Consider the following 26,642-nt stretch of genomic DNA (forward strand, 5'->3'; position numbering starts at 1 on the left):
ACTAAATCGCACGCGTGCTCCAAAAATGTTCAAAATTGATTTTCTCGAAAACGAAGCCCCGTACGAAAAAAATTTATTGCACATTTTTTATTCATTTTTGCCCAAAGAACAGTTCCATGCTCGACTGTACCACCCTTACTCGTGCTGTATACAATTGCAAATTATTCACGATGTAAACAAGAACGAATAGCTTCTTCCAACAGATGAAAGGCAAGCTCTCGTAATTTCGATACCGCATTGTCTCAAACGTTAATAATCATTCATCGTTACCATCGTTCGCCAAAAATTCGATCAGACATCGATCGAAAAACTGCGTTGCACTCTCGAAACGAGAAACCTTCGATCAATCGACGCCCATCATCGTCGACGCTTTCGTTGAACGTTAATATTGTTACATCGACGCGAGCCTCTTCGCTAATTACCTTTAAAATTCGCACAATTATCGATAATGAAATCTTTTACACATCGAGGAACCACCCAGCTCCCAATTTCGGCATATCGACTTCGAAACTGGCTGCTTCTAAGATCAGGGAGGTTAAACGTTCTTTAAAGACGTCGCCCGCTTCTTTTTCCACCGTGGAAGAACATCCTGCGCACCCTGTGGTCGATAGAGGAGTTGAAAGTTCGCAAAACAGGGTATTAGCTCCACGCTTTACGCCGCGAAACAGACGAGCAAAGGTAAAAGAAAACGAGAAAAAGAATCGCATCGTATAACTTGGGCGGTTAGAGACCAAGCGCTGTTTAATTTTTTCTCTATCCCGTTGTACCCCTCCTTTGATCATTTGTCGGAGAATAACGATCGCAAGGAAGTCCGCGAACGAGCCAATAAATTCATAGTTAACATTTCGTAGCAGTCTCTGCTAGATGTTTATCCGAACGAGAGCAGCTCGATGTAAACCGAGGGTCCGACCAACCAAGTCCACCACTACTGGCAATATTTTAACGGAATTTACATTTCATAAGTTTGAGTGGTTAGTCGTGTTCGATGTGATTCGTAGTTCTTGCGATTTTCCCCGGTGTCCGTGGCTGCCACACGGGAATAAATCCACAAACGTCGACGAACGAATCGCGAAACGTTCGCGAGTACGCGAGCACGCGTCGATTGTTTCGTTCGATCGGTTCAACGGTCGCGTAATTTCTCGTAAATTCGATCTTGAATCGATCTGGAGAGTAGCTGTCGCAGCTCGTAACGTTGAAAAGCCTCGTCTCGTCTCGCGCGACGGTAAGAGTTCATCCTCTTTCGTTTTTCGTTTTCTTGTTAAGCAGAATACACAAATTTTTTTCTCTCATGCTAAGGAGATTCGCGTATCAACTTCGTGCCGTCGACGTCCCTTTGAAGAATCCGGAGCAGCTTTGCTCTTGAATGCCGCGACCGGCACGGATGGCTAACGAAAGGAATATTTTCCATAATTCCGCGCCGCGGCGGCCTCTCTTCCCGATGGAATTCGCCGCGTCTGGCGCGCGGTTCTCGGCGCAAGAGCGTCAAAGGAATTTCCTTGGATAGTCTCGAAACTCGTGTGTCAACGCACCTTTTAAATTTTTACCGCCACCGGTGCCCGCCCTTTCGGCTCGCAAATTTACGCGAGTGTGTAACTCGTTGGAATTTCGAGATACGGTAATTAGGTAATCTTCTCCTAACGATCTCTAGGGGGGGGGGGGGGGGGAGTGCACCGCGGTGTAGTTTACGTACGGTTGCAGGAAAAAGTTCCACGAAGGATTTTGGAAAATAATGGTAAACACAGAAACAGGAAATTTTCCGCGAAATTGTCGAGCAACGCGTAGTGTTGATCGCAACAAATGAGTAATTTGAACCGTGCTTATTAACGATTCCGTGTGAGCGAACACGGCCAGCAACCGGTTACGAAAATCAGTGTCCGGCTAACGATGAAATGAAACAATAGCAAAGTATCGTTTCTATGGAACGTTACAAGTGAACGGGGGACAATTTTTCCATTGTTCGCGTATCAAAACCGGGAACAACGTTGTTCCACTTCCCGTGGTAAATTTCTTATTTACGCGTCTGACCACTGACTGTATTGTTCCACGTTCCAGGCGCCGGACCATTTGTCCGACGAGTCGCCGACCTATTCTACTTGGCAGACACCGGGTATTAGGGACAAAGGATTGTAATAATTAACGCTGACAAAAAATATTAATTGTACGGAATTAAACAATGTACATTGTATTAATTAGCTGCTGGTTGGCCGGGTTCGGTCGAAATGGTAATTATTTCGTTCGTATTTAACCTGCATCCATATATCGTTCCGTTTAATACACGCGGTACGTGCTACGTTTCCACGACGTATTACACCGCCGTTGCAAAACCAGCAACGAAATACCAAACTTTATACAAAAACGGAAATATAGAACAGAGAACAATACAACGATTCACTCGTTAGGGGACACAAACGCAACGTTCCCTGCAATCGTCGCGGCTCGACGACTCCATCCTAATTATCGCTAGAGGGGTTGGCCCGGAGGGTCCGCGGTGGGGGTAAACTTCCGACAAGAAACGCCCCAAACTCGGCGTACAAATTTTCATTGTCATCATTATAAATTCCGAGTCGTAACGTTCACGGCGGGGTTTCGAGGATTTTCGAGGAGCTGCACTCGCGAAATGAATATGATTAGCTTTAATTTTATGCAAAGAGGTTAAGGAGGTTACAGTCCGCCCCCTTTCTCGGTGCCCCACCCACGTTTTTCACTATCCTTTTTCGCTGTCCCTTCCGTTTCCCCCCACCCTCTCCTCGTCGTCGTCTCTTAGTCGCCAAGCGAGGACGGTTTAACTTTTAATAATCAGCCAGCTGGTATAAGCTGCTAGCCTCGTGTCGACGTTTGTGGAAGCTGCTTTTTGCCCGCGTTAGAAGGATTCGTCGACTTCGAGCGGATAATCGTGTCCAGTGGCCTGGAAACCATTCTCCTTGCAACTCACCGAAAGCGATATTGGCTCCAGCCGAAGAATCGTTCGTAGGATCGGTTCAAATTCTATTCTCCGTGAAACTTTATCATCAACAGCATAGAAACTTATTCCAGAATGTTTATCGTACTGGTAATTGACTATGTATAAACTCGGCGTGATCGTATCTATAGATCGGTAGATCTCCAATTGGAAACCACGAAACGTAGTTCCGTTCGACGAGAATTCGATCAGATGGAACTTGAGACACCCTTTGGTAAGATTTCAAATTACGTTAACGCTGACCGGGAGAACAACGTCGAAACGACCCAGTGAACTACAAACGAAAGTATACCGCTGCTCCAGGAATATTAAGTTCGACCTAAGTCTATCAAAGTCCGGTCCAGAGCCCAGCCCATTCTCCATTCAGCTTTCAACAACGGTCGGTAGACGTAGTGGGTACCAAAGTACGAAGATGCGCGACTTCGTGAGCAGACCGTATACTCGTGAACCTAGACATACCGACCGTACCATTTTATTCTTACGTGACGTGTGCGGGAAAGCTGGCGCGGGCGTGCCGCGCCATTTGCATTCTCATTACCATCGTCGGTCTTATTTAAATAGGTGAACAACTACGAACCACTCGGTGGCTCGTTAGACGTTCCTGTGCACAGGTGCGGGCTACGCGAGACTCGTTCATCCGGCGGGTTGGCCATCTCGGGCGAAAATACGCCCGCGAGTGTACGTTTCGTCGGTGAAACGTTAAAGGGCGAGTTCGTTTGTTTCTTGAAAGAAAGGGGGACCGAGAATGTGGGAAATGTATGGGGTAATTAAGCGACGGGCTGTTCGCCGTTTGAACTTCCGGTATGCGATCCACGGAACGTGCACCGTCCAGGTGAACAGCTAGCAATTTTACGAACTGCTGGGAATAGTTTGGAAATTGAACGGGGGAAGACACCGGGGAAACCGGAAACGTGGAAAATTCTGGTGCAGGAGATCGGAAGAATGGGAGATTGGGAAATCACGGTACAAGGAATAGGAATTTGGAATTGAGAGTCGAGAACGGGGGAAGATTTGGAAATTGGAAAATTTGGGATCGATGGATTGAATGTTTAAGGTATCGTTGAGTAGAGGAATTGGGGAATTACGATACCGAGTAGTCGGGAAATTGGGATGTTGAGAAACGGAGAAGGTGGAAAATTGGGAAGCTGGGAAATTGGAAACTTGATGTGTTGGAAAATGGGAAATTGGAAACTTGATATGTTAGAAAATGGGAAATTGGAAACTTGATATGTTTCAAAATTGGAAACTTGATATGTTGGAAAATTGGAAACTTGATATGTTGGAAAATGGGAAATTGGAAACTTTATATGTTGGAAAATGGGAAATTAGAAACTTGATATGTTGGAAAATGGGATAATTGGAAGCTTGATATGTTGGAAAATGGGAAATTGGAAACTTGATGTGTTCAAAAATGGGAAATTGGAAACTTTATATGTTGGAAAATGGGAAATTGGAAACTTTATATGTTGGAAAATGGGAAATTGGAAACTTGAAATAATGGAAAATGGGAAATAATGATGTTAGTAAGCGAGAAAATTGTATGAATACAGATCCAAGATAATTATGATAGGAAAATTGGGTACTTACGATACCGAATAATCGTATCACAGTTCCAAAGAAATTGGGAACCTGAAATATTGGAAAATGGAAAATAAGGAAATTATTAAACGAGAAAATTATAGGATCGTAGATCCGAGAAAATTGTGACGGGAAAATTTGGCACGTGCCGAGTAGTCGTAACAAAGTTCAAAAGAACATTGGAAACCTGAGAAATTAAAAAGCTGGTAAATAGGAAAATTGGAAAGTGAGAAAATTAGAATAATGTACATCCGAAAGATTTATTACAGGAAAACAAAAACAATACAAGAGCGGGTAGTGGCTCTAGAGTACAAAAAAAAATAAGAACGCGAATCCGGAAAATTGCAAAGGTAGAAAATCGGGAAAGAATAAAACAGAGAAATTGGAAAATGGTAAAATCGAATCGTTGCTATTTCCAGAAAATTATACATTAAGTTGTTCGGAAAGTCATTTCGTCTTCCAAAATGGAGAATCTATGATACAATAAAATGTTTATACACTCTGAAAGAATCGTGTTTCATTTTCACCAAAAGGAAAAAGAAAACACAAAATAACTTTCCGAAATAGTACAGAAAAATCGCACGGTACGAATGTACAACGAGAAATGGTATCCCGAGAGATTTCCAAGCCGGGAAATTGAGTAGCTGGACAATTAGGAAATAGGGAAATTGAAAAGCGGGAAAATCGGAGTATCGTGAATCCGAGAAAGATTGCACGGGGTAGGAAAATTGGTCAGTTACGATACCGAGAGCAGTCGGGAAATTGGGGAATTAGGAAATTAACAGTCTAGCGCAAATTATGCGATAACTCTTCTATCCCCGAGCACGTTGTAAAGTACTCGTGCATCGAGCTCGCTACTCCCAGAGGAGACTCGAAATATTCTATTCGCGCAATAACGGTTACGATTCGAGCCCTCGAAGCTCGTAAGCACCCCCCGCGCCACAGTTAATTGCACGTGCTTTCTGGACAGAGGTCGAAGATGTCGCAAAGGGGTAGGAGAGGGCACGTAGGGGGTTAAGGGGGAGGGTTCTCTAGACACGGTCCTTTTAAATTCAACGCTGCGCGCTTCATTAGCGAACGCGGTTTCGACCGTGCACCGCAACGATTTAATCCGAGCTTGCGCGCACGGCGCCGCGCCGGAATTCAATTTCCCTGTGGCCTTAATGGACCAAAACGGGGGCTCCACGGTTCCTGGTCGTACCGTCGACGACGAGAATCGATGCCCTGATCCCAGACAGATCCGTGGAGTCGCATGGACTCTGTCCAGATTACGGATCCTCGTTGGCCGGCAGCTTGCGAGCTCGGATCGGAAAGTAATTGCGAAGGTTGCGTGGACCTCGCGATAGAACGCTGAAATGGATGGGATGAATGAGCTCGATTCGCGTTGGATGAACGTACCGTGAAAGGGAGTATTAGGATTTCGGCGAAGTAACAGTGTACGGGATGCTGAGTTAGATCAGTTCTTTCCTTTCGCTTAATCTTGCCCGATTTATTTATCCGTAAACAGTGAATTTCGATTCGGAACGAAAATTCTGTTTCGTTTACTCGGTGCTGAACACCGATCGATATTCTCGATGAAAGTGTTGATTATTAGTTGATCAACGATCGACTTGAGTCGATCAAGTTGATTATTAAGTTTTACATCTTACAAGACTTATTCGTCCGATCGTGAATTAGTTTGATAACGTTCGTTTAATTCTACTTACTCGCTCGAGTGTTCGCAAGACAAAATTGAACGTCTTACCTGCAATTACCCTATTCTACTTTGTACGCTAAACGAAGGCCTCGTATACCTATCTGCGCAAGAACCGTCTTGTTCTACTTAACTGGCTACGTTGCCCGAGGCTATTTGCACGCTGAGAAACGATCTTATTCTGCTCGCGCGATTCCAGATATCGCGGTGTCTTATAAAAATGGGCGAAGCTGCAATTACCAGGAACGCGTTTCCGTTCGTTATCGCCGATCGAAGCTATCGATTTTATTGCCGGATATTTTCATACAATTACGAGTTAATGTAAATTTCCTTAATTGCTCGGCCGTTCACGAGGCAAGGAGTGTACGTCTTGCCAAGAGCCATCCGGTTCTACTTTCTGCATTCAACGAATCTCTCGTACATATACACGTCTGACCGAGAAGCGTCCAGTTCTACTTCGCAGGTTACATCCAACGCTATCTTTTTCGATACGATCGCTACGACGACCGAGTAATCGCCGAAAGTAGAATTTTCATTCCAATTCGATCGTAATTGAACATTTCAGATTACGGAGAATCATTACCAGCGATACGAAACTCTTAAAAAATTGAACAAAAATTCCGAAGATACGAAAGTTTCGTTATTGGATATCAATTCGCACAATATTAAAATTCTTGATAGAGCGAGATCGAAACGGAATTTTCGATCGATGATACACCATTCTGTATTTTGCGTTGACGTCTGCGAATCAATCGACGAAGGGTTCTAATAATTCAATCTTCCCTGGAACTAGTCCAACGAGCATTGAGAAGTAACCGAGAAGTTTGCACGGCACTCGAAGCAACGAGATGCTGAAGTAACAAAGATGAGCGGCATTGCATTGTGGGGAAACTGTGGGAGATACAACGCGGTGAGATCAATGTGAGATAAAGACGACTGCACTAAGAGGATGATCGGGATCGTTTCTGAATCGCGGATGCTCCGATCCTCTTGGAATACGGCAGTCGGGAGAAATACAAATTGACAGAAATTAACGCAACACAGGAGCAAATTAATCGACCGACTCGAGATCGAACGTTCTTTCAAAATTGCTCGAGGGACATCAAAGACATCCAAGAGCGGTATATCCGCGCGAATCGATGGAAGTTTCAATAATGAGGTCTAGTCTGGTGAAAGTAGGGGCTCTTTCCGTGTTTCCTAATTCAGATCAGTTGGAAACTCGCTCCTGCTACGCAAAGTCAATTCCGCTTTAGGAAACTCGGATAATGGAAGCTCAAGTGCACTTCGGTTCTTCGGGATTCGGGATCGAAATAGAAATTATAGTTTGTCCCGCGGTCTTGGATTTCTGTTCCCACCTTCTCCTCGCCATTTTCGACCGTTAAACGTTTCGAACAACGGGACGAACTTTCACTGAAAATATATACCAGATGTTTTGTTTCGTCGTTTCTCCATTGTAGAAAATACTGTGACACTTCGACTTTGAAGAACTGTAAATGTAGGAACGAGTAGACAGATCTACAGGAAACTTCGCACACGTTCATCGAACAGTGGTACTATCTCTAGAAAAATAAATAGACGAACCTATCAGCTCCGTTTCTTATCGAACGATAAAACTTTGCGAGCAACCTATTACGAATTGTGGAAATTAATTACTGTATCGATCGTAAAGAATTTCAAGAATCGCAAATTGTCAGCTACTGTACAATAATCGAACGTTCTGTTTTAAGTTTCGCGACAAATATTATCGTACCAAGGGAGACTCGAAAACGTTGCACGATAAATTGCTCGAGTCGACCGAATGATTTACGGAACCAAAACGTAGAAAATTTTTGTTATTTCGTATACTCGATTCCCCCGCGGCTTTCAATTTCAGGCAGCCGCTTTCCGTTTTTTCGCGCTCTTGAACGAAACGAACATCCCAACGCGGAGAATTCAATTTCCGGTTATAATTTTACTTTCTAATTTAATTCGACCGGATCGCTGGAACGTTGGATTTCGTATGGAAGATTTAAAGCAAATGAAATCAGTTTGAAAGGAGCGCCTCGTTTTCTTTGCTTTCAGCGGAACGTCTCGTATAAAAATTTCAGCTTTATTCTGTTTACGTTCGCCGGGGGGATCGATAGATTTACCTCGAGGACAATATTCATAGCCACGAGATGGAGATATATCGGTATATCAGGTACGTCGAAGTACAATATATTAAAATCCACGTTTTAAAAATTTCTACCCCGCGTTGAAGGAATCCCGATGAAACGGGTACATAGTCGCGATATTTCCCCCGATTATTTGCAAATCCTTCCACGTTTTCCCATTCCGATGCGAAAAAAAGAAAGAAACAAGAAAAACTCCGAATCAATTTTACGCCTATCACGGGATAACGAGATGGAAATTGAAATGCGAAACCTATTGCGTTAAAAGAGGATCCGACGAAATGGAAACAAGGAGGGAGACTACAACTGTTACGGATGATGGATCGTTATACTTGCAACTAACTCTGACCTAATTGCATTCATTCGAACTTTGAATTTAAACTTAAAAGTGACATTGAAAATAAAACACGACTCTAACAATGACCCGTATATCACGCGAGATGTTCAAGACATCTGTGGCCTAATTCGGATCTATCCGAAAATCAATGTTATTGGAGTTCGAGTGAATTCGTCGCGTATAAATTCGAACATGACTTTGAATTTGGACTTCAAACTGATGTTAGAAATAAAACACGAGTCTAACAATTACCCATACACCACACGAGGTGTTCAAAGCCTAGCGAACAGTGATTACTTCGGATGTATCCGAAATTCAATCTTGTCGGAGTTCGAGTAAATTCGTCGCGTATAAATTCGAATATGACTTTAGATTCGGACTTTAAACTGATGTTAGAAATAAAACACGAGTCTAACAATCATCCATACACCACGCGATGTGTTCAAGGTCTAGTAAACAGTGATTACTTCGGATGTATCTGAAATTCAATCTTGTCGGAGTTCGAGTAAATTCGTCGCGTATAAATTCGAATATAACATTAGATTCGGACTTGAAACTGATGTTAAAAATAAAACACGAGTCTAACAATCATCCATACACCACGCGATGTGTTGAAGGTCTAGTAAACAGTGATTACTTCGGATGTATCCGAAATTCAATCTTGTTGGAGTTCGAGTAAATTCGACGCGTATAAATTCGAACATGACTTTAAATTTGGACTTTAAACTGATGTTAGAAATAAAATACGAGTCTAACAATGTACCATACACCACGTGAGGTGTTCAAGGCTTAGCGAACAATGATCACTTCGGATGTATCCGAAATTCAATCTTATTGGAGTTCGAGTAAATTCGACGCGTATAAATTCGAACATCACTTTAAATTCGGACTCGAAACTGATGTTAAAATAAAAACACGAGCCTAACAATGAATCGTATATCGCGCAAAAGTCCTAGCAAACCAGCCTGTCAAATGTGAATCGTAAAAGGTGAAAATTTGTTTCGCTATCGAGCGTAGTGTTTGTGTTCGCGACTGGTCGAAACGGGAGCACTTTTCTCAGCCAGGACGATAAACAGGCGCATCTGGTCCTGGAACGAGCCAAGGAAAATATTCAATTTCGTCCGTGTATTTCGACCCGAGCGAATGCAGTTTGGAGATTAAGCGTCATGGCGACGCTTAATTAAATGCACCGCCGAGTGTCTCTCGCCAATGCAGCTGTGTCTGCGTACGCGCAGGAAGCCTGGTGTCCTTTATTAAACCTTGCCATATTTCGGGTCCGTCCTCGTACGATGCATTCTCGACGTCGAAACTGGCAACGACGACGACGTCGACGAGGACAACGGGGGTCACCCTCTTCTCGTATCGCCCGGTTGCCACGACACCTGTACACTTCTGGCGGCAGTAACAGCCAAGCGAAACGAGGAATGTAATAACAACACGGCTATTAAGATAGTCACGTGCGCATATAGCGTGCACGTGTGCCATAGTTTTGGATACTCGACCGCGATATCCGCGTGGCTCGCGCTCAACTCGAATCGAGCCGAAGAAACAGGGCGCCCCTAGGCGACAAAGGATCCGCGAAACACGACCACCTTTATGGAAATCCGGTTCGGAACAGTTCGCGCGTAACGGAAAGTTAAACAGTCCTCTCTTTCTCTCTCTCTTTCTTTCTCTCTCTTCGCGGTTACTTCGTCCGGGAAATTTTTATTCGAAACCGGTTGCTCGAGCGCGGACCACCGACCGCGCTGAACTTTAAACGCCACAGACTCTCCAACGGCGCTTGGGAAAGTTTCGAAACTCTTCGCTGGCAATTCGAGGACCGGGGCCAATCGGGGATCAACGGACACTGATTTATCGACATCGCGGAATTTTTTCCCTGGCGCGAAAATTAAGCCGAATAGAAGGACAGTGTGAGAGAAAGAAAAAGAGCGAGGTGAGAAAGAGAGGGAAGCAGTGACAAGTGGAGGAGGCGAGAGAGAAGCACAATGAAAAAGAGAGGTAGTGTGAGAGAGAGAGAGAGAGAGAGAGAGAGAGAGAGAGAGAGAGAGAGAGAGAGAGAGGCAGTGAAGGAGAAAAATAGTAAGAGAAAAAGGCAGTGAAGGAGAAAGACAGTAAGAGAGTGAGGCAGTGAAGGAGAAAAATAGTAAGAGAAAAAGGCAGTGAAGGAGAAAGACAGTAAGAGAGTGAGGCAGTGAAGGAGAAAAATAGTAAGAGAAAAAGGCAGTGAAGGAAAAAGACACTAAACGAGAGAGACAGTGAAAGAGAAAGACAGTTAGACAGAGAGACAATAGGAGAGAGTGAAGGAGGGAAATTGAAAAGCAGTGGAAGAAAGAGGAAGTGAGAGAGAGCAACAGGGGAAGAGTGAGAGAGAAAGGGGAACAGGGCAAGAGGAAGAGAGAGAAGCGTTGAATCGCAGGATCGAACACTTCGGGAACTAATTTGGCATTAAACAATCGTTTCCGTTTGTTCGCCATCGGGTTGCGTCCGGTCGTTTACATACACACATCCGGAGAGGCCACAGATTTGTTCCGAGCGTCGAAATATTCATCTTGGGTCGAGAGATTCACACGCGAGAACATTTCTCATCCACAGAATTCGCACTCGTTCTCGTACACTGTCTTATATCCTCGTGAGAACATTACCACCGGGTCCGCGAGATTTCTCCGAGAAAAATGAGTACAAAGACGACCACCTTCGGACAATTTTTAATCGTCGGAAATTTGAAATTTTTCAAAAATTTAGAAAATGTATATTCGGTCACATTTGTTAACCAAAAGTGTCGACTGTATACCAAATAAGGAAACATACTCGTATACGAATATGTGCGTTATGTATAAATATTTGGAGGATAAAAAGGAAAAATTCCACGTTTTTTAATTTTTCGAAAACGAATCGAACAACGCACGGTCGAACTTAAATTCGAGTTAAAAACGCTTCGGCGAAGGTACAAAAACGAATACGGATATTTGAAGTTTCGATAGCGAACGACTCCGTTTTTCTAAACCGGGGGAGAAATTGATTGCACATAAGCGGGGATTACTGTATTTACGCCTTCCGTTGTTCGTGGAATCCCGAATCCTTATCCTTCGACGCCCCGTAAACGTAACGACTCTAAACTGCGGAGGAGCACTTCGAGCTAATTGCAAATGAAATCCACTCGTCGCGTACCACCATCGGGCCACCCCGTCCGACATTACACGGGGCACGGGGCTCTCTGTAAAAATCGTATTAATAAACTCAGCCGCGCGACGCGTAATCAGGTCGCGGGTCGGCACGCGACCGGTAATGATTAAAAACTTGCATTACGCGTGTGCATTAATTAAAAAAGTATGACGGCGACGGGCCGGGGGACACGACGTAGGACATATTGATTTTTCTACTTCGCTGCCGGCTGGTGACCCGTCGCTAACTCACAACGAACACGACTCCTAACAAAGTTGCGGCTCTAACTCGATGTAGAACATAACCTGCAAAAAGACGGGAGGCGGGGGATGGAGAAAGGGGGCCTGGCGAACGATTCACCGCGTCGTGCGCCCCGAACACGCCCTCCCCTCCCACCTACTCAACCGTGCACGTGACTCTCCTCGCGAACGCCCTAAAACCCGCTCCGACAACGGTACGGCCATATTTTTTCCGAACGTAACGGGTCATCCTGTGCGCGACAGCGTCCAAGCCCCGGAAGATTTACCTCGGACGTTAAATTACGACCGGCTGATCTTTGGGATCACGGATCCTTTGTGCAGGACACAGAGAACAGAATCCGAGGTGTAGAAGCGCCAAAGACCAAACGTACCAGAAGTTCGAAACGCGGGGGTGAATTAACGACGAGGCGTGACTTATTTTTCACGCGCGAGGTGCGGACTGGGTGCCAGTGGAGGGGATGGTTGGGGTAAGAATAAATCGTCGTGTAAAAGCCTCGTCGACGAGTGTTTCGCATGCGTAATACGATTATGATCTATCGCCGCGATCCATAGACGGTGTTGTTTCACTTGCTGGATCAGGTGCGGGTCCAAGTCCATTTGCCTAACAACGAACGGTTATATTCTACTTGTTCAATTATGCACGGCCGGCGGAATATACATCCGCGCGGAAGTGGTGCCGTTGTACGAATTGTGTCGAGTACAGTCTCGTTTATCGGTCCATTCACCACCGGTTCTATTCTATTTACTCAAATAGGCCCGGTTGCGGCCCGATTCGTCCGACCTAGAACGATCGTATTCTACTTACTGAATTGGACGCGATCCGGTGCGCTGTCTGCACACGGACGGGCATTATTCTACTTTATCAATCCGATTGCGCGGGCATTTGTCCGATCAGATATTGGGTTCTCTACTGTTCGCGCACGGACGAGTCGTATTTTATTACTATTATTTATTATTATTTATTTATTTTTCAACGGACCGATACTACCATATTATTATTTATTTATTTTTCAACGGACCGATACTACAATATTATTATTTATTTATTTTTGAACGGACCGTTACTACAATATTATTATTTATTTATCTTTGAACGAACCGAAGCTCTTTATATAAAATTGATACAAAAGGGAAGAAAAAAAATTTCATTTCTCGAAACGAGTATTTTAAACAGAGATGTGCGAGGTTTCGAAAATTTCGAGTCGAGACGAGACGAGAATTTTTTTCGAGATCGAGACGATTCCTCGAAAATATGTCGTCACTCGAAAATTGTCATTTGATCCGAAATATTCGAAAATCTTGAAGGTATCGAGATTTTAAAAAATTTCGAGAAATAATATATAGTTTCTAGGCGTATAAATTTGGGTTAGGTCTGGATTATACGCTATGGTTATAAACTACTAGATTGTACGCTATGGTTATAAACTACTAGGTTGTATGCTATGGTTATAAACTACTAGATTGTATGCTATGGTTATAAACTACTGGATAGTACAACTGAGTACTTCTATATAGTATTTCGAGGACTCGTTTCGTCTCGACTGAAACATCGAGATCTCGATATTTTTGGAACGATTCTCGTGGTTGAGAATCTCGACCCAATTTTAGGTCATAATTTGTACTTATACGTATCGAATGGAAAATAATACAGTTATAACCGCAATATTGTCCCCATCTTACGAACATTGGATTAAAATATTGAAAAAAAATATTCAAAGGCTGAATGGGTTAAAAAGAGATTGACATCAGTAATCGAAAGCAATTCTTTTATATCCTAAAGCGATAAGTTCCCAAATGTTATTCTATTGGGTTGTTCGGAAAGTCATTTCGTTTTTTTGGTGAAAACGAAGCACGATTTTTTTAGAGTGTATAAACATTTTATTAAATTATATATTCTACATTTTTCAAAACGAAATGTCTTTTCGAACAACCCAATACTTGTTTGTATTCAATCGAACGGTAAAATTACCTACGTACGTTAAAACACCACAGAATTTCTTCACCGATCCAATACATTAACGTATGTGGCTCGATAGAGAAAATTCTACTCTTCTTTCGCGATTAAACAGCACCTGTGCGTCTGATCGTGAACAACCTAGTTCCACTCCTCGAACCGCGATAAAAACCAGGACTATTTGTCCATTACCCCATTCGCATCATTAGCATATGTATACGCGCAATTTTCCTGACCATTATCACCAGAGCACATAGATACATGCATTCACGTTGTGAGTGAACAGTGTTGACCGAGAACAGAATAACACAGTTAAATGTTCCATTCCGTATTAAGCGAATTCCCCTGATTTCTCGCTAAAATACACAAATCATGCACAGTGACCACATTTTCGAACCAATAAACAGAACAGAAGAAAGTATATACACGCGTACGTATGAACTTTCTTTATTTTCGTCCTTGGAAAATCGCTGAAACGTTAAATACGTTTTGCTAATATTTGCACTTAGATTCAATAATAAACAAAATTTGTCGATCGGGACACACTCAGTATGTCTTCGTCGTTCTCAAACGGGTCGAGAACGATGTTATCTACCCTTATTTGAGAAATATCAACGTCATCCCTCACCGCGCGAAAATTTCCTATTTCGAGCCACTCCCAGAGAAAAAAAAAAGAACGAAACAAATTCACATTAGCACATTTCTGCAGAGCGGTTCCTTCTGCGCGAAGTTATGAGCGCGTATGGAATAAAATAGCCGGTATCGGTCCATCAGAATTTAATTCGTTTCCCGGAACACACTTGGGCTGGAGAATTACGCATGAAAAACCTTTGGTGCGTGTTTATCGCGTAATCGCGTAATTAACATTTTCTCGGAAGGTTTCTTCACGCACACCGGTACCGAATGTAACCAGGCCGCATGCACGCGTGTCGTTTCACCGGCCAAAGATTATCTGAAACAACAAAGATCTCGAACCCGAGGAAAAGTGAAAGCACACCACCGCAGGGGGATGAACTATGTTAATTACGTCACGAAACGCGGTATTTGCATTCGTATCGATAACCGTGGCTCGCTTCCGGTGCGTGCACATCGCGCGAGCCGCCTCGTTCGTGCGAAAATCGCTTACGAAAACGCGAGAACGCGATCGGGCTCGGAAAAATTTCTTTCCTTTACCTACAATCAGGGACAAAATTGAACGGACCGAATATTGGACAGAAATTATGTAAGTTTGGAATTTTTCCTAATTAATTGCTACTTTTTTCATTCTTTGTTACACTTCGCACATTTATGAAGGTATTTCGTGAGTCGTTTTTCTAAAATAAAATAGTTTACTTTGTACAAGAATATTCACAAGCTTCACAGGGATAACGTGAACAAAACTGAGTGGACATTTGAACTTTTTCTATATTTCACTCCATTTATGTTCGTTCAATATTTTCTACTTTCTTCTTCTGCTTCGATGATTGCTCCTAAACGTTCTGGGATGCTTCCTACTAAACGTTCGATGATATTTTTCGTTACACATTCCCACGAATTGGTACTCCTTTAAGTGCCAAGAACGCGCTCAATGGGCCTTCGGGAATGGTTTTCAGTAAGATTCAAATCTGAATTCTCCCCTATGGAACGTATGCACAGGTATCAATTTCCATTCGGTCGTAAACGCATTGGAAATTCGCCTCTGTTTAACTCCGATACACGCAACTGGCACCGCGATGGGATCCGGGTGAAAAAATGGCCCGATCGGAGAGAATATCTGAATGTCGCGTGGCACGCGAGTAAGCTCTTAACCTGCCATTACGGTATAATCGACGGCGGTCTTTGTGCACGAGCAAACATGTTGTTTCGAAATTAGTGCTCGCCGGTAAGAATTCGACTCCATGAGAAATTCACGCTCGAGTTTGTCTATCGACTGAACACGACCAGTTGTAAGAGTACGGGGGCCAGAGGTACACCCGAGGCACCTTTGTCCGGCGGTGTAGCAGTTAATATTGAACTCCAGAAGTTTCCTGGCTCCGCGACAGCTACCTCGGTCCCATTGTGTAGTGTTTAACGCTGCAAGCCCCGGAGAACATAGCCCTCGGTGAAAAGGTACAAAAACATTCCTCGTTACGCTGCACTGGCCACCGTGAGCCCACAGCGCCGACACACTGGACGTTGAAACATCATACGAGAACCCTGTCTATTTTTCTAAGCGACTCCGAAACCAAGACCGCGAAACTTGAATAAGACACAGACGGATCGGAACCGTGTGAGCGTTTCGTTCGATGCAAACGAGCAGCTTCTCGACCTTCGTGCTTGTCTTTGTTGTTTTCAATTGGAGGAATAAAGGGAAATGTACGATCTATGCAATGATTAATCGTGGTTCTTCGTCGTGCTTCACGGTACGTGTTCGATTTCGTAAGATGGTTTCGAACGAATATTATACAGGAATAATGCGTACGACTGATTCCTTATGAAGCAATGGGGAATAATGTGTAAGAAAGTTTATCCGAGGAATGGTTGTCAATTTGAAAATTCATGAAAATATACTTTGGAAATATTATACGGAATATGCGTAGATACTAGGCAATTTTTTCTTGTCGCGAAAATTTACTTTTTGAGGTGGAAATTAACCCTCGAACGTTCGACCATCTTTGATTCGATTGTTACAATTCGCGAACTAAACCAGATGGACGAAACGTTTAGATGAAACTTACTTCTGATCGAATGTATCGTGTAGTAAGTGATTCGTTAATTGTTTAAGTAACTGACACAAAATTCTGAACACAAATCGATATTTTACAAAATTTTGTAATTCTTCGCGTGAAATTTCTTTCAATCGAAATTTAAAATCCATCGTATATATGTGCAGTTGAAGCTAAGTAAATTTTTTCTCTATAAAAACATATTAAAGAGAAAGCGCATAGTCAAGATATCGTAAATCAAAACGAAGTGGTAGAAGAATTAAAAACCAGAACACGTTGCAGAGGGTTCGTGCATCGGTAACAGTTTCAACGATTCCGTAATTGATCGAATCAAATTTTATCGAGTAAAAATTCTCTTTGTACTTTTCCTTGATCCCAATAGCTTTTGCATGGCGTGCAGGCATGATTTACAATCACGATACGCGTTTTAGGTCACCCTACGAATCGCACTTTAATCGTAATAATAAAATTTACCCAGTAAACGCACACGGTGGATTTCTAAACTCAATTTTCTCGAAAGGTAAATCTCGGTCGAACAAATTTTATTCTATATCGTTTCTAATTGTTTCTTTTTTTATAAAATATCACCGAGTGCTCACTTGTAGATGTTATATGTTCAAACACTGTACCCGACAGTACAAATATCCGAGTCCATGATCAGCAAACTCAAGGGATCTCAACCGGTGTGTCATGTGGCAGCATCGTTCTTGATATATCTGGCTTTGGAATAGGTTGGCCTGTGTGCGTACAAACAGACCAAAAATATACTGTTGGGAAAACGAAAGAACGATCCCGGGAGGAATGACGGGTCATATTGAATCGGACGTTCCAGTCGACCTTCGTTAAGTCTGCGACCGAGTAAACGTTGCCCTCCACTGTCCATATTTTCCTTACTCGTGAAATCGTTTTACTCTTAAACGAAACTTCCACTGTGGAAGTTTCGACAAATTGATTTTTTGTACAATTTCTTCAAGAATTTAGTTTGAAAAATACATCCACAGAACGCGATACCCAAAATTAACGAATTTACAACTGTTCAAAGAAGACACCGACAATTGTTACCTGGATCCCCCCAAAGACTCGAGCGCATTTCTCCCAAAATTACGCACTGCAAAATATTGGGTTGTTCGGAAAGTCGTTTCGTTTTTCAAAATGGGAAATATGTAATTTAATAAAATGTTTATACACTCTACAAAAATCGTGTTTCATTTTCACCAAAAAAAAAACTAAATGACTTTCCGAACAACCCAATAGTTTAAGCAATACCTAAATTCAACTAGATTCATCGTCTGAAAATTTTACGCGCACCTCGAGTGCACGTATCTCTGTCGTAGGTAACGAAGTGAAACAAAAACGTTATATCTCTCCAATTTCGTTAGTCGGCGAAAGCACGGGGAAAAAAGCTAAAAAAAAAGAAACAAAAATCAAACTTCAAAATACAATCGTTTTCAAATTCATCGTTCCGTGTCCCTAATTCTGCAACCAGCTCTGATCAAGAATCCCTCCGTTCCCTTTATTCCAGAAAATCAGAACGTTCGTAATCGTAGAAGCCGTTTGAAGATATTTTCGACGCGTGTTTGGAGGATCGCGGCACGAACGTAAATATCGTTCCTCGTTCTTCAACAACAAAAAAAAAAAAAAAGAAAAAAAAATATCCAACCATTTCCGAAACACGAATAGGAACTCGGAAAAAATACTGGCGATGAAAGGTTTATGGTATCTTCGTAAACAAAAATAACAGAAACCGTAACGAAAACACGTATCGCGAGATCCCGTTCCCAGTGGGATCGATCTTTCCTTCTCCAATGAATGCATCGTACCGACGGTAACAGGGGGAAAAAAAGAAGAAAAAAAAAAAAGAAACGAAACACTGCTCGATCGATACACGGAAGTTCGTCGTGCGTAAAGAACTTTTCGCTGTTCGCAGGTGGAGCGAGATCGAGGGTCGTCGAGAGAAACGATGAGCGAATCGGGACGAGCCGGGCAAGGAGCGGCGCGATAATAATAATATGTGGACGACGTGGCCGCGTACCAGGCGCAAGTGTCGGGGCTCGGGCTCGTCGCGGGGCGGACACGACGCTCACGGTAGACGCGACGGGTTTCGTTTCATCTATTCGGTGGTGTTGGCTGCCTGCATGGCGGCTCAGGAGGCCAGGAGCGCCAAGTGCCCGCCACCGGACACGATACCCGGCTGTCCTTGCTACAATTTCGAGGACGGTCTGTTCCTGGAATGCGCCGGGGCCACCGAGGAGTCCCTCAGGAGCGCTTTGTCCGGCGTGATACACGCCGCCGAGGGTGAAGGTACGTACGCGTTCTATGACGAGCGAATACATTAGGATAAAACAGGGGATTCCGTTTCTGGCAGAAAGGATCTTCCTGTCCTTTCTCCAGAGATCCGGTTATACGATGTTATATGCCCAACGGGGAACCGGGTAACTGTTGGAATATGTTTAGATTGTACACTCGATTTAAAGAACTCCCGAGGAAGTTTTTGTTTACACCGACCAACGTGGACTTAAGATTGTAACGTTTCCGTTTCGAAGAAAGATAACTTGCTTGGGGTCGACTCACCGCGAAATATAACGGGGGGCGTTTCGATCGAGTTAAAGGTCGATTCCCTCTTTTTTGTGTAAGTTCGGTAATTTTATCAATGAGTAACCAGTCGCTGCGATATCGCTCGCAGTCGATGAACGTTTACGAAAGAGTCAACTACCCTCTTAATAGGGTAGTTAGTATGATACGTTCGCTGTTACGGAGCAATAGTTCGGTCACTGAATGTTTACGAGAAACGAGTTGGTCGATTCAATCTATCGAGTTAACGGTCGACTCTCTCTTTTCTAAGTTCGATAACGCTTTGAACGGGTACACCCAGTCACTGTAGTATCTTCCCTGTTCCAGGAGCAATAGTTCAGTCGCTGAGTGTTTACGAGTTGGACAGAAGGGTGGAAGAGCTTCGATCGGCCGCGTTTCCACCCGGCTCGCAGATCAGATATCTTCAGATATCGCATTCGGCGATTCGCGAGATCAGCGAGGACGCGTTCAGGCAGCTGAGCAAGAGTCTGGAGTCCTTGGCGTTGGTGTCCGGTCGACTGCCCCACGTGCCGCAGAAAGCGATGGCCACCTTGAGCTCTCTGAAAGCTCTGGACCTGGAGGCGAATCTCGTACACGAGCTTCCCAGTTACAGCTTCTATGGGCTGTCCCTGGTCAAACTGAACCTGAAAGGCAATCAGATAATAAAGATATCCGAGTACGCGTTCGCTGGCCTCGAGGACACCCTCACGGACCTGGACCTGGCCGAGAATAAGATCCGTGTGTTCCCGATGACCTCCTTGAGGAGACTGGAACACCTGACGTCGCTGAGACTCGCCTGGAACGAGGTGTCCGAGCTACCGGAGGACGGCTACTCCAGACTGGAGGCTCTGAACTTTCTCGATCTGAGCAGCAACAACTTCAAGAAAATCCCTCTGAACTGTTTCCGGTGTTGTCCGTCCCTGAAAACGTTGTCCCTCTACTACAACGCGGTCGAGTTCGTCGACAAGGACGCCTTCATATCACTGATCGATCTCGAGTCCATAGATCTCAGCCACAACAAGATCGTCTCCATGGACGTGTCCACGTTCAGAGCTAATCAGAGGCTGAGATCGATCGATCTCAGTCACAACCATATCCACTATATCCGCGGTGTGTTCTCGAAGCTACCCGAGCTGAAGGAGTTGTTCCTGGCGGAGAACAACATCCTGGAGATACCCGCGGAGACGTTCGCCGGTAGCACCAGTCTGTCGGTGGTGTATCTTCAGCAGAACGCGATCAGGAGGATCGACGCACGGGGTCTGGCTACCCTGAGCCAGTTGGCTCAGCTCCATCTCAGCGGTAACTACATCGAGAAGGTGCCCCGTGACTTTCTCGAACACTGCGAGAACCTCTCCACGTTGTCCTTGGACGGGAACAATATACGCGAGCTGGAGGTAGGCACGTTCGCGAAAGCGAAATCTCTCAGAGAGCTTCGTCTCCAGGACAATCAGATCACCGAGGTGAAGAGGGGCGTGTTCGCGCCGCTGCCGTCGCTCTTGGAGCTGCATCTCCAGAATAACGCGATAACGGACATGGAAACCGGCGCCCTGAGATCCCTCCACAGCCTCCAGCACGTGAACCTACAAGGCAATCTCCTCGCGGTCTTGGGCGACGTGTTTCAAGTGTCGAACGACGTGGGCCAAAACGGGAACAGCGGCAGCTCCCTGGTCTCCATTCAGCTGGACAACAACGGTCTGGGCGTGCTGCACAATGACTCTTTAAGGGGTCAAGCCTCCGTCAGAATCATGTGGCTCGGTCACAACAGATTAACACGCCTTCAGGCGCCATTGTTCCGGGACCTGTTGCTAGTCGAGCGATTGTATCTGACGAACAACTCCATCTCGCAAATCGAGGACACCGCCTTTCAACCGATGCAGGCGTTGAAGTTCCTCGAGCTGAGCATGAATCAATTGAGCCACGTGACAGTGAGAACTTTCTCCGAGTTGCACGAACTCGAGGAACTCTATCTGCAGGACAACGGTCTACGTCGTTTGGACCCGTACGCTCTGACAGCTCTCAAGCGATTGCGCGTCCTCGATCTGGCCAACAATCAACTGAACGTGTTGGACGATAAGATCTTCCAAGAGGGTTTACCCATCAGAACGTTGAACCTGAAGAACTGCACCGTCAGCGTGATAAAGAACGGTGCTTTCAGAGGATTGAACAATCTCTACGAGCTGAACCTCGAACACAATCATCTCACCGCCACCGCGTTGAATCGTCTGGATATACCGGGTTTGAGGGTACTGAGGATATCCTACAACAATTTCAGTCAGATCAACGGCAACTCGCTGGACGGTCTTCCGTCTCTTCAGCATCTGGCCATGGACTCGTCCCAGCTCTATAGAATGTCACCGGACATATTCTCGAAGAACAAAAACCTCGGTAAACTGTTGCTGAGCAACAATCTGTTACGCGTGTTACCCAGTCTTCTCTTCCTTGGTCTGGACTCGCTGAAGGAGGTCAAGCTCGACGGCAATAGATTCCAGGAGATCCCGTACGAAGCGCTCGCGAACGCCACAACGGTCGAGTTCCTGTCATTGGCTAACAATGTAATCCTCACCGTGGACATGTCGCGGCTAAACGGATTGGCTAACCTCCGGGAACTCGATTTGCGCGGTAATTACATCATGACCCTCTCCGGCTTCGCCGGGGTGAACCTGTCCCGCCTAATATCCGTGGACCTGAGTCACAATCACCTGGCCGCCCTGCCGGCGAACTTCTTCGCCCGGTCGAACTTGCTGCGCAAGATCGAATTGGCCGCTAACAAGTTTCATCAGATACCAGCGGTCGCTCTCTCCGCTCAGAACATACCCAGCCTGACCTGGCTGAACGTCACGGCCAATCCACTGATCAGGATACACGAGATCAGCTCGGAGGCGAGGTACCCGGCACTTCAGGAGATACACATCTCGGGTACCAATCTGACGATCGTCACCAGCCAAGACTTCGAGGCGTTCCCAGCTCTCATGCACCTGTTCATGGGCAACAACATGATCTCACGGGTATCGCCGAGTGCGTTTCGAAGTTTGCTCGAGCTGCTCACTCTGGATCTCAGCATGAACGAACTCGAACTGTTGCCCCAGGAGAGACTCAAGGGTTTGGAACACCTCAGGCTGCTCAATCTCACGCACAACCAATTGAAAGAGCTCGAGGACTTCCCTCCGGATCTGAAGGCACTGCAGGTGCTGGACCTGTCGTACAATCAGATCAGCGGCGTGGGGAAGACCACGTTCCAGCATCTCGAAAATCTCGCCGAGCTTCATCTGTACGGCAACTGGATATCATCGATCTCACCGGACGCGTTCAAACCCTTGAAGAAACTGAGGATCCTTGATCTGAGCAGGAACTATCTAGCGAATTTACCGTTGAATGCCTTCAGACCGTTAGAGACGCAGATCAGGAGCCTGCGTGCCGAAGGTAATACTTTTGTTTCATTTGACCACGAGTTAGAGTGATACAGTAGTGTCCGCTTTCAAGAAACAAAATCCAAACGGCTAAAATACGCTTCGATGCGGAATAGGTAGGTTTTTACCTCGACTCGAAATCGATTAGGACGAATCGTTTCACATTCCGTAATCGTGAAAAATCGAGACACGATTTCCTCATTGGAATTTCACGTAAAAATTGTGTTACTTGAAAGCGGGGAATTTCTGGTTCGATGAATTGCTATTTCGTTTGAAAGAATCGGATACATCTACTCATGTAAAAATATTAATTTTCATCGGTTAATGGTCCAATTCTTTGCGCCGAATAAACACAGACAGTGGTGGGGATAATTTTAATAGGCGATACGTGACACAGTGTATAGTTTCGCTTTACTGAGAGGTACGAGTGACGTAAAATATTACGGTGAATAGGATTCGACGAAAAAAGTCCCCTTCGCCTAGATCGCACCGATCATATTCGAATTTCAGTCTTCAACGATAGTTGGAGCCACCTGTTATTGCTAGAACAACGTAGCTCCGATATTTTTTAATTGAAACGCGTCCAGTGTCGATCGATTCTGTATACTTTCGATCACCTCGGGATCCGAATTAACGACACAGCGAATCGATGACAATGTAACGTGACGTTCACGCGGCAAGGCTTATCGTACCCAATTGTTAATATCGTTTTCATTGGAAATATTTTCGAAGAAGCTAGAAATGGTATCTGTAACTCTGAAAGATCGACAACAACGTTAACGATTCCAGCGAAGGAAATTGAATACGTATCTCACTGCACAGAGAATCCACTGCACTGCGACTGCGAGTCCCAGGAGCTCTGGGAGTGGCTGCGCGATCATCAGAAATTGGTCGGTGGTGGTATGGGCCGCAACCGTGGAGGACTGCGAGTGAACGATGTGGACAGCGGAGTACTGAGATGTCAACAACCTCCAGAGTTACGTGGACTGGTGTTTCTGGACCTGGACCCGCACGCTTTCTGCTCCGCGCCATTGGTCCTGAAACTGGCCATCCAGGACATCCAACCGTTTTCGGTGTTAGTCTCCTGGCAGAGCAGGAACCACTCGGGTATCCGGGGCTATCAGGTGGCCTATCACGCGATGGAGAATCTCGAGGAGGTAAATTTAAACTTCACCGTGAATCGTATGCCTCTAGATCTAACTGGATCCTCTCGAGTTAAACCTATGTCCTGTATCTCCTCAACAAAAAGTGTTATTTAGCTCTAGTCTTTTCTATATTTCTCCCCAAGTTTGGACAAAGATCCTCGAGCTAAACTCGTGTCCTGTTTCTCATCAACAGAAAGCTTCTTCGTGCTATAGTCTTCTCTATGTTCTCCGTGTTCTTTTCAGGTTCGATAGAGATCCTCGAGATAAATCCATGTCCTCTTTCTCATCGACAGAAAGCTTCTTCTGCTGTTTTCTCTTGAGGTTCAGCAAAGATCCTCGAGATAAATCCACGTCCCATGTATCCCTAACAAAAAGTGTCATCGTGACTATAACGAGACTAAATATGTCTTGCACCTCCAGGACAAAAAGTGTTATTATAATCCAGTCTTTTCCATATTTCTCCCCAAAGTTGTACAAAGATCCTCGAGCTAAATCGACGTCCTGTTTCTCCTCAACAAAAAGGGGTTACCGTGCTACAGTCTTCTCTACCTTTCTCCCCAGGTTCGGGCAAAGATCCTCGAGCCGAACTCGCGTTCAACGAAACTGTCCAACCTGTTGCCGAACACCCGTTACCTGATCTGCGTGTTCGGTCTGGGTAACTGGTTGAACCAACGTCTCGAGGACGACACGGTGGACCAGTTCAACTTCTCCAATTACGAGACGTTCGAGTCCTCGTCGGACGTTCAGATGGCTGACTCGTCGACCAGTCGTTGCACGGAGGTGAAGACCCTGGAGGCACCGGACGCGGTTATCAGCAGCGATGGTTCGTCGATGGGCGACGTTGGTAGCGTCAGCAGCTTCCTGACCAGACGTCTCGGACTGATAGTCGGCTGTTGCATGGGATTCGTGGTGTTCCTGCTCCTAGTGTCGATCCTCGGCTACCTGAAGGTGAAGAAGCAACGCGAGACGGTGAAACGCGAGCAACCGATACCCCCGGAGTACATCTCGTACAGACACTTCAGCATACAGAGCGGCGAGGCCGGTCATGCGGCCAGACAGGCAAGCCAGGAGGGTCACAACGCGAACTTCGTCAACAGTATGGGCAACACCAATCTGAACGTATGAGACAAGTCGAAAAACTCCCGACTCGTGGAGGTTTCGAACGTTTGAGTCCACCCGGTCCGGGTTACATGACCATGGTGAGTCATCGCCGAACCGTCGAACGCGAAACGCTCCCCGAATCGCGGCAGTTTTTCACATACGATTTAGACAACGCAGTCCAAAGACGGGCACGAGTCCCCCCCGAGCTCGTCCCGTGTTCATCGTTCGTTACGCGGCGCGTGTGCGCCGTTACTCGAAACCGGGGACGACTTAGGTAACCGAAGCATTTTATATGTGATTTTCTACAGAAAGCTGAACATTGTGCCGCGGCGCGCCGGTTTGTCGACGATCGAGAGACACAGTTCGACGACAGGAAGTGCGCGTGTGCGGTGAATCGCTGGATCCGGCGGCTCCTGCGAGGATCGGTAAGAGGGAGCCACGCTCGGCGAACAATTTACGACCAAAACCCCACGATCCATCCAGAACGATGCATTGTGTTTTCCAAATGGCTCGGCAAACCGCTCGCCGTTCCACGCGCGGACAATGCGACGTTTCGTGCGAGCGCGCGTTCTTGAACTTCCGGTTTCGCGAGGCGACCGAAAGGGTCCAGGGTGTGTCCTCCCCGACGATGACGAATCGTACCGCCCGATTCTCGAAGCCGGCTCGAGCGTAGGGTGAGAGACGTTTGTACATAGAGCGACACCTGGTCAAGCACCAGCGGAACATTAGGCGAACTTTCGACGACTCTTCGTTTAGCGAACGTAGTTCAATTAGAACCCGACGCGTCGTCGTATTTCCGCTCGACTCGGCGTTGTTCGATAATGTAGAGATAAAAAATGGAAAGAAAAGAAAAGAAAAGAAAAGGAAAACGCGCCGTAAAACAGAGACCGGTCGAGTCGAGCGGAACCGGGACGAGAAATGTTGATAGAATGTTTATTACACCGCGAGCCTGGTCTCGGTTCTCTCCGTAAACCGCGCTCTTTGCTGTACCATAGGCTATCCACGGATGTTATCAGGAACACATTGGTAATTAGATTCCGCGTTGCGTTATTATCCAGCGAATTGCGGTTCGGGTGATACAAAGAGGCCTGCCGAGGGCTGTATCTCGTTATCAGAGAGATATAGAGAGATAAAGGGGAGAGGGGAGAGAATGGTGGTGATAAACTGTACGCTCGTCGGGTGAAGCCGAAAATAATCGTTCGATATGTGTGCATCGCGAGAAGATCTTTGGATGTACCCACACACTGTGTACTGTAACATATACGTACGTCACTGTAATAAAAATGCAAATTCTTTTTTAAGCCCCGGGATTTATACCGACCCTACCCACATATTTGTTATTTTCCCTGTGTCCAAGAGAGATCGAGACAAGGAGGAACAAGGACCGATGTTTCGAGGAATTTTATTATATTTTCTTCGTTTCCTTCGTCGGAGTGAGCCAACGACACCCGCGATTAAACCGAAAGAATCTTTAAAAGGTTACACGATTCCACGGTGAAAGATAGCCATGCAAAAGATCCAAGAGAAATTTCCGGAAATAAATGATCTCTCTCGATTATCGGAGAGAGGAGACATTTAGATCCCTTCACCGATATAGAAAATAACGAGAGTCACGCGATTTCACTCGGCTAGAATTCGACC

General features: G+C 45.3%; 1 protein-coding gene across 5 annotated transcripts in view; it reads left to right on the plus strand.

Moving 5' to 3' along the window:
• LOC143149432 (uncharacterized) overlaps positions 1–26,270 on the plus strand; it is a 284,472-nt gene extending 258,202 nt beyond the window's left edge. For all 5 annotated transcript variants that reach the window (XM_076316774.1, XM_076316790.1, XM_076316781.1 and 2 more), the window contains 4 exons: positions 18,705–19,078; positions 19,676–22,768; positions 23,578–23,912; positions 24,462–26,270. In XM_076316774.1, coding sequence (XP_076172889.1) covers positions 18,787–19,078; positions 19,676–22,768; positions 23,578–23,912; positions 24,462–25,025 — 4,284 coding nt within the window. In that variant the 5' untranslated portion in view covers positions 18,705–18,786 and the 3' untranslated portion in view covers positions 25,026–26,270. The remainder of the gene's footprint in view (positions 1–18,704; positions 19,079–19,675; positions 22,769–23,577; positions 23,913–24,461) is intronic.
• Positions 26,271–26,642: the final 372 nt, after the last annotated feature.

This window comes from Ptiloglossa arizonensis, chromosome 1 (genome assembly GCF_051014685.1).
Source record: "Ptiloglossa arizonensis isolate GNS036 chromosome 1, iyPtiAriz1_principal, whole genome shotgun sequence".
NCBI lineage: Eukaryota > Metazoa > Arthropoda > Insecta > Hymenoptera > Colletidae > Ptiloglossa > Ptiloglossa arizonensis.